Source organism: Nelusetta ayraudi, unplaced genomic scaffold (genome assembly GCF_046127955.1).
Source record: "Nelusetta ayraudi isolate G7.1 ecotype Tasmania unplaced genomic scaffold, CSIRO-AGI_Nayr_v1 ptg000003l, whole genome shotgun sequence".
NCBI classification, from domain to species: Eukaryota; Metazoa; Chordata; class Actinopteri; order Tetraodontiformes; family Monacanthidae; genus Nelusetta; species Nelusetta ayraudi.
The window spans coordinates 3,367,445-3,376,939 of record NW_027466053.1 but is presented as its reverse complement, the minus strand read 5'-3'; the positions used below and the strand labels follow the sequence as shown (position 1 = coordinate 3,376,939).

General features: G+C 40.5%; 1 protein-coding gene across 2 annotated transcripts in view; it reads right to left on the bottom strand.

Moving 5' to 3' along the window:
• Positions 1-5,302: 5,302 nt before the first annotated feature.
• The window catches only part of LOC142890440 (semaphorin-7A), a 59,778-nt gene continuing 55,585 nt past the window's right edge, over positions 5,303-9,495 (bottom strand). For both annotated transcript variants that reach the window (XM_076029475.1, XM_076029485.1), the window contains one exon: positions 5,303-8,777. In XM_076029475.1, the coding sequence (XP_075885590.1) occupies positions 8,431-8,777 (347 nt within the window). In that variant the 3' untranslated portion in view covers positions 5,303-8,430. The remainder of the gene's footprint in view (positions 8,778-9,495) is intronic.

Below are 9,495 nucleotides of genomic sequence, written 5' to 3'. Positions count from 1 at the left end.
TACTCCCGCTAGCACTAGCAGTAGCCTAGCTAGCGACAGTGCTAAGCAAACAGTTGCTCGTCAAACAACAATACAGTCAGCCTTTAACGCAGCTACCCCGTACAAGGAAGAAGAAAAAAAATCGACGCAGTACAGAAACATAACCAGAGCAGTGACGTGCAATATTGTACTGTCTGTCTGTACCTCTTTTTATTTTTGTTTTTATTTTATTTAATCAATTCAGTACACTACCTCTAAAATGTTTGAGAGATGTTAAAAACAAGACACATAATCCTCAACATTTAAGTTATTTTATTTCAGTACATCTAAGATGTAAAAAATAATACAAATGTCTTGGTTCTGTCGGGTTGTTGTTGAATGTTTTGTATTGTCATACATTCTAACAATAAATATATAAAAATAATCCTTCTGGTTTCTTTGCGGTCCAAGGAGAATACTAATATTAAAAGTATTATTGATTAAAAAAAAAAAAAAAATCATATCGTGATAATTATCGACATCAAGCAATATAAGAAAACATATTGTGATAAAAAAAAATTGCCATATCGCCCAGGCCTACACAAACCTTTTTGGTTGGCAAAACATATGAGGGCTCAAGGACCTGAACCAGTTCCCTGAACCCTTCACTCTCAACAATGCTGAGGGGCTGGCAGTCCTTCTGGATGAAATTCAGCAGAGCCTCATTCAGCATCTGCTTCCTGGAAGCTTGATGGCTAAGTAAATAATAAATTAATAGGAATTAATGCAATTCTATGCAAATGATGCAGATTTTTTTGGAAGATGCTGTCAAATGTAAAAAAAATAAAATAATATATAGGCCTTAATGAGACAAACACGTGGGTGTTTGAATGACGTCTGTAGGACTTCCCTAAAGAAAACTGCAGCCATTTATGTGTGTGTTGAAAAAGAGGGAGAAGAGGTCTAATTAATCATCATAAGCCTGTGTATGCAAATGATGCAGATTTTTTACTTGCAGTCTTTTTTTTGAAGTGGCTGTCAAATGTAAAATATAGGCCTTGATGAGACAAACGTGGATGTTTGAATGACGTCTGTTCTAAAGGAAACTGCAGCCATTTATGTGTGTTGAAAAAGAGGGAGAGAAAGAGAAAGGTGTTAGGGCTCCCCACTAGCAAGAGCAGAGTCAGCTCCGCGAGCTGCGCTTGCTCCGCTTTTGCAACCTTGGAAATATAAGCTTAGTACTCTGCCAATTCTGTGTCTACATGAAAGATATTGATATCATCTTTAACCTAAGGGTTTCAGCAATCTAACTATGTATATTTTTCTGGGGTGTGAATAACGATGAAGGCGTGGTCAGTGAAAACAAATGACTGTAATTTTTTTGATTTAGGTGATCTCAAACAATTTGAAATATCTCACTTCCTGTTTGTCACACCAAAAAAATTAGAGTGTATGCGACGTAGAGCTTGATGAGACAAACGCGTGGGTTTTCGCTGCATGAATTTTGGATGTTCCTAGAGGGCGCTACGTGCATTTTTTGTTTTCTGGTGTTTTTTTGGGTTTTTTTGGTCAGTTTTGAAATACATCGATTTTAAAAGGCTATAAAATGAAAACGGTGCAACGCATCCGGACCATTATTTTTACGTTTACCTTCTGACAGCCTAGTCTGTGTAATACAAAATGTTTGAAACTTGCAGCATTCACGGGGCTCAGTCCCGAATAAACATACGAAGAACAAACGGGTCTTTGCCTTGCGATAGACCAGCTAATAAACATACGAAGAACAAACGGGTCTTCGCCTTGCGATGACCTGCTCTGCTTCAGAGCTGGTCTATCGCCGGGGCTCAGTCCCGAATGATAATAATACTGAAACCAACAGCCACTGGATGTTGGCATGGAAAGTAAGAGTGAAATCTTTGAAATTGAGTCCACTTACCTCCGACCACTGCTCTCATTTCAGCTGCTTTCACTTTGCACAACAGGCTTGTGTCAGCACCCTGGGACGACTGACTTAACTTCCTCCTGTGTTCGTGTGTTCATGTGTGAGCTGCTCAGAAATGTTGGTCTGCGGCAGTAATGCTCTACCTCTTAGATGTCCTGGTTGTTTTTTTTTTTTCCAACTTTTTTTCCTGAGATTTGCAGCTTCAGGGACCAACTCTAGCTGGAATACACATTTATTTTATAATTATCATTTAAAAGTGAAATAGTCCAGGTAGAAATAGGGTATATTATGATTAAAAAAAAAAAAAAGTGTTGGAAGACTTTATCAGATCTTTGGAGAAAAGGTCACAAAGTCGAAACATTCTCTGAATGTTTTCTTCAGGTCTGCAAAGGCAAAAACTGGAGGATTGTCATGGTAACCCTGGTTCTCCTGATTCTGGAGGTCAGACCAACAAGTCTCACCTTTTTTGAGGAAAGTGTTACCAGGAACATCCATTCGGGGGCAGAGTCAATTGGTGTTGTTAAAAATTTTCAAAGCTACGCTTTCATTAGTCTCTCAAAAGCGTGCAGAAGCAAACTTCCTGATTGGCTGGTCGATGTCCATGGCTTCTCTTTAGTGGTTGCCATGGCTCCAGCTGCTCTTGTCAAATATGTTTCGTGTTTTTTGGGGGGCGGGGGTGTTTCCGTTGCTTCGAATGCACAGTGGTGGATTGAAGATTGCCAGTTTCCCCTCTGCCTCCCCCAGGCGGTGACAGGTCTGCGTGTGACTTCCAGATAAGCGCTGAAGCGAGCGCGCAAGAACAAAGGGCCGTTTAATGGCTCGGCATGCAAAGACGTGCATAATTACGCTGCTGCTGCTGCTGCTGGGAAAAATGGGAAACGAATCAAAGGGGTCAACACACAGCAAATAAATGGAGGGGAAAAACAGGAAACACCGCAGTCGAAGTGGAGACCAGTTCCAGTTTGGAACGAGGCTCCTGTAAGGACATTTATGGTTTCAACAAAGGTCTCTGTAGTAGTTGTTATCACTGTAAGCTAAATCAGTGTAACTAAAGGATGAAGGAAGTAGTCTGACTTCATGATGCAGACAAAAAATTTAATGACTTAGTCAAATAGCAATTGATCAAACCACAAAAAAATGGCTCGACACCACCGAGGCTCGTTGCACAAAAGCAGGATTCTGTCCTCCAATATCAGTAACTAAGCCACGTTCAACCAATCCACAGCACATGTGTTTAGGCTTAATTGGTATGTAGGCACAAAAACCCATCCCGGATGAGCAACACCAAGATTTCTCAAGCCTAGTGAAACCTATCTTGGATAAGTGCGCACACACGGCTCCTCATGGAGGCTTATGATGAGGAGGTAAAAGAACAGATAAAGAAGAAGGCAACTCCTTACTTATAAAGCAGAGAGAAAAGCATTGCAAAGTATCGCAGACCGTCTGAATGCGTAAACTGCAGTCAAGCCAACCAACAGTTCGACAAAAGCGATTGAGCCAGCAGACGCTCAGTTTTTGCGGGCTCTGTGTACACCAGATATTACGGTAATCACTGAGCACAATGGAGAAACTACAGAATCACTTTTCTCTATACTTGGTTTCCCAATAATATTTCAGGAAAATTTCTTGTGTATCATTTCAAAATAAAGCTCCTCCAAAAATTAAGATTTATCTGTTTATTATTCTTGATTTCAGATTAAAGTTTTGAGGAAATTCCTGATTGTCAGTCCATCATTCCACTTCAGAGTGGTAGTGCATCACCCCCTCACCACTGAATTTCATAAAATTCTGATGTAACATTTCAAAATAGAGGTCCTCGATAAGTTGTGACTTTTTGTTTGATTTTTGCTGACTGTAACACTAATGTAATAATTATCATTCTCCTTTCTTCTCCCAGCTCCAAGAACGCAACACATCTTAAAATCAACAAAGGTCAATTGAATTATGATGGTGTCTGTTTGTTTCATGTATGCACCTTTCGGCCTACAAAGAGATGACACTAGGTACTGAAATTGTGAAAGTTTTTATCTGTACTTCTCCCTTAGTGCTGCGATTGGTTGGAAGTTATTACACTGGCATCATTCATGAGCTTAGAAGAAAGGCGCTTAATGTACCCTGAAATGCAATTTCTCAGAAATAATAAAACAATTTATGATAATAAAAAGTGAGAGGGAACAGCGGGAATTATCTATTCTTTAAGGTAGTAGGTATCACAATGACACTGAATTAAAAAAAAAAAAAAAAAAAAAAGCGTCACAAGAACAAACTGGGTTTGATCCCCGGATGGGTGATACCAAAACCTGTAAAATGGTACCCATTGCCTCCCTGCTTGGCCCTCACTATTGAGGGTTGGAATTGGGTGGTTAGATCATTCAATGATTCCCGGGCACGGCACTGTGCTTCGGGATGTGACAATCACTGGAACTTTAACTTTTAACCATTTGCATCTTGTGAGGCGTGATGGTGTAAATAAAAACCTCAATAAAAGAACCTCATGTTACTCTTTGATGTGTATTCATGTTTGTATGGCATGTGTATTTTTACATATGATGCATGGGAAAGTATAAATTACGTGATAAATTATCAAATGATTGTTAGATTACCTAATTTATCTATAATGATTGAAATTAAACAATTCCAAATGTTGAAATAATGACAATGGGTCAGTTGAATGTGATAAAAAAAAAAATGTGTAGTGTTCAGTTGAATAACTATTGGTTTCCCTTAGTGGTGACTGTTTACTGAGTTAAGGGGTGAGATTAAATAGATCCTGAAATTTAGCCTGGTTTGGAGCAGGCTCACTCCACAGAATAAATCTCCATGGTCATTTATACCATAACATATCCCACTTCCACCTATCCCACTTATGTGCAACCAGATCACGGATAAATTGAGCCAAGATAACGAAAACAACCTGGCTTAATCCCTTGTCCTAGTTTCGTGCCACAGGCCCATGGGATTAAAGGTTACTATTTCACAGGACAGGATGGTAAGTAATTTAATAACTTTACAAAAACTAAACTTTAAATAAAATCAGTTTTAAGCAGGAATCTTAATCTTCTGTAGATGAGGTCCAAAGTAATACGTAGAGCTTTCCATCGGATTGAAGTGGAGGAGCAGACGAAAGGGCTAAAAAAAAAAAAAAAAATCTAATGCATTGACAGTTTTTCAGTAGGTTTTTCATTGTAAAGACAAAAAATAAAATCTGGTTTCGCTCTTAAAATGACTGACATGAAAATCTTTAGTGTCCGCTGTGAAAAACAAAAACACTTGGTCACTAGGAATGAAGACAGTGCAGCTTTCCTTTATACTTCTATTTTATTAACTTTCACCGAACATGTCCAGGGAAACACATGTCAACATGGAGCTGTTACATGGATGCTTGTCTCACTACAGTAAATATTTATTTATTTTTTTAATACATGAAGTGATGAAGATGCCATCAGACTGTTGTGGCACCAATATAAATCATTAGTCTTTCTTCTTCTTTTTTCTTTGTTGTGTTTGTTTAAATCTTCAGAATAATAAATGTTTGGCATTAAATCTAATCAAATTTAATATAATACAATATAATTTAATAGAATATATTAAAACACATAACCATGGGCACACATCACGTGACAGTACTTGACGTAGTGGATAAAAGCCACACCCCCAAAACACAGCCGAACAAAACTGGCTTCGACTGGAGAGGCAGGAGCCAGGCGAACTGATTGGTTGAACGGATCAGAAGCTGCTCAGCTGACCGCTAAACCTGATGTCTGCTACCGCTATTGTTCAAGATTATTCGTCCAATGCGAGAAGTCACAGATCGCTGAGGAGCTGCAGCTCCTTTTACCTTGGACAACATGGGTTTTTGCGAAGAAAAAAAAGGCTACGGATCCTGACTCCGAAGTCTGGACTCTAAAGACGGGACGTCAAAAGTTAAAGTTGACGGTAACATTCGCACGTTGTTGATAAAGTCAACAGATACGACGGAACAAAAAAGGACGAATCTGGATGTTGAGGGAGGAGCTCTGGGGTACGAGTTCGCAAATTAGCGAATATCTCATTTAAGCCTCGGAAATGAATAAATAAATGATAGTGAGTTTGTTAAAGTCTTTACATTCATTCCAAATAGTCCAAATACAAACTGTCTATGCAACTCCACTCGACTGTTTAATAGTAAGTAACGTGTATTTACACAGTTTCACAGCACTGTTTAATGTTCAACGTAAAAGGATTTTTAAGATTTTTAGGCTTTAAGTTTCTGCACTTTTGTCTATGTCCTTAACCTCACTCCACAAATACCTTCTATCTGGCTCTGTGGAACACAAAGTACTGCAGTACCAAGGGAAAAAAAAGTACAATAACAATGTAGCACTGAGACAGACTGAGGATTCCTTCCAGATCCTCCCCCGTTAAAAGGTCCTTACGGCTTTGGGCTGTTTTATCACCACGACACTCAGACAGTTTTAAAGGTGAAATGCACCTTTAAAAAGTCTTTGTAGTCCAGCAGGAATATGGTGAAGGAGGCTCGTTTGGCTCGGCCCCTTTGGCCACAAACAGGGATTTATTTGCATGACAATAACTAAACACAAACACACGCAGGCAGTTTTTTCACAGGTGAAATGCTCAGAGCTGTCTGTCCATCTATTAGTTTCCCACCCAAAAAAAAAAAAAAAAAAAACTGGAGAGATGATACATCAGTGAGGATGAATCATTGGAGGCGAGGGCGACTTTGTTCACACAGTTTGACGAACGAAGGAAACCAAGCGGGCAAGCGAGTCGAAGAGGAGGAGTCTCGTACCTCGACGGTCCCGATTAAACAAATTCCTTTAATTCTGTGCATGATCAGCCGGTGCAGTCGCCTGGTAGTGACACCACCGCAGCGCAGACAGATTTATGCAACATTAGCAACTGATACTTTGCAGAAGCTGTAAATCCACTGCATAATTCATCGAGCGGGCAGCTGATTAGTATTCATCACCTTATTCTGGCAACTGTACTTTTGTCTGTGTTGTTTGTTTGTTTTTTCAGATTCAACAATGAACATGTCAGTTGCAGAGAGACTAAAAGGATTATGAGCTAGGATCTGAACTTGTTCAGCTCAGCTCCGCCGTAATTGAAGCCTCTCACCTGAACTTTAAAAAAAATAAAATAAAGACAATGTACCTGTGTCCTTTTGCGGAAAAGAAGAGAGGTAAATCAGCATTCTATGACTAGCTGGGTCGTGAAATAACTCCAGCCACCACTGGGGACAAAGTTTCACAACGTAGGCAGCTATGGTGGACGGCGATGACGAGCCTTTAGATTTTTTGTTCTTGCTCCTCCTGGCGAACTACAAAATGTGAGCCTCATATGCAACGTATAGCGCCATGTGACGCCTTATTCACAGCTTTATTAATGCAAGTGAGAGCAGAGAAAGAGTTAACAATTACAATTTATCACAGATTAGCAAAAGACTAGCAAAGGCTTTTCTAGTTCTTGATCAAGAAAGATGTTTGTTTGTTTTTAAGAAAAAAGCTCAATCTACAAAAAATGCAGAAAGTTTTTCTGAATACTGATTGTGGGAGTATTTTACTTTAAATTGGCGGTGAAAAAAACAAGAAAGAAAATGTACTAACAAGGCATCATGATGGTGTCTGATTAAAAAAAAATGCCATGTCTGAAGAGGAGGAGGAGACACTGTGATGCTGGGCTCGCCTACTTCCTGTCTGAGTAAAGGTTGACTCCTCCTCCTCCCAACAAAACCTCTCTGTCTGTCTGCGATTTATTTTTTTCCACCTCGGCTGCAAAATTGTGCTTAGGAGTTGAATGTCCCCAAAGTGTTTTAAGGCTTTTTGAGATCTCAATACCCAGACATTTTCATTTAAGTACTAATTAGCAGTACTAGTTAGCGGTACTAGTTAGTGTTACTAGTTAGCCATAGCTACCAGCGGACTCAAACGAGATGCCATGAAGCTGAATGACGGATGGATGAGTTGATCTGTTCTTAAAGGTTTATATTGTCACAAATAAGCACAATCAAATCGACTGAAAGAAAATTGAGAAATGGTCAAAACAAATCGGCCTGGTATTGGTGTTTTTGTTTTTTCTTTTCCTTTCCCACTGATATGATATGTTTGTCTTCATGCGTCAGAGAGGAAAGGTTCGTAAAGCGCCAAAACAGTGGCTCCGGTCCAAATATCAGAAAGGCCAAATCACAGCAAGGGACTCCGAGTAGCTTTCGTCTCGGGCACTAACACGTGTTTATTAGCAGAGATCTTGAGAACTCTGCAGAGAAGCTGCATTCAATTACAAAAGAAGAAAATATGTTTGCGCATTGACCTTTTTCAAACTAAAAACTTTACCTCCCCCACCCCAAAAAAATGAATAAAAATCGCAGACAAAACTTAAGCATAAAAAACTTAAGCTTAAGCATAATTCTTTTTTCATGTTCTAACCCTCTTGCAAACCGATCCCCCCTAACAGCAGCGGCTCCACCTTTTCTCCCCCGCCAGTTGGGAGTCGGTAAGGATACGGTGTTAGCATTAGCATTAGCCGTTGCGTTAATGGAGCCACAGCATGGTCACGGCCAGCAGCAGCGACAGAGCAACGGTGGAGGACAGCGAGGCGGACAGCAGGGGGCATCGGTTGAGTAGTCGAAAGGAGATGACCTCCACCTTATAGCCATCCTCAGTGGCCATGCAGCGGTACACGCCCCTCTTTAGGGGCGTATCCACCGCCGGCCCGAGCACGCAGAAATCTCCGGAGAAGATGCAGGGGTAGTTGCGGATGCAGTTATCCTTCTCCCAGCGGTAGGTGGCATGGAAGGAGTGCACGGGGCAGGGCAGGAAGACCGAGGTGTTGAATGGCACCGACAGCTCCTTGGGGGACGTTCGACGCTGCTTTAGAGCTGCAGGGAGAGAGAGAGAGAGCGAGAGAGAGAGTCAGTCAGTAGCCTCCCCAACACACACACACACACACACACACACACACATATTAGGGCTCAAACTCCTTTTAACGGCACTAATTTCTCTAACGCGTGATTAACGCCTGGTTCACACCGGGGACGGGAAGACGACACTGAAGTTGGCCGCGGTGCTTCTTAGGTTTCGATTTCACCTTAAAAAAAAATTCTGCAATTTGACCGCTAGATGGCTGTGCTTATCCCAACACTTTTCAACATATAAAATTCAGCGGATCATTATGTCTATGTCTACAGCATGGGAGCTCCACTATCACAATCAGTTGACATATTTCACGGGAAATCATTTTTGGCCTTTTTGGGGAACTCCAAAGTTGACAACTTTGCCATTGGCATTATGATATTTTTCAGTTTTTCAGGTGGATTACTTCCAAAATTATACAGTAGAAATGGACATGTGAGGTATCTAAGTAAAGCCTGGGAGCTCTACTTTTATAATCAGTTGACATATTTCACGGGAAATCATTTTTGGCCTTTTGGGGGGACTACCGTGATGTCAATGGCAACGTTGTCAACTTTGGAGTCCCCACAAAAGGTATTCTGCTACATTTGCGGTGAATACACCATTGTTCCGAATCTAGGCACAAATTTCATAAACCATGCTTACCATGCTTATTTTGGTATTAAACTTGGTGACCAGGATAAA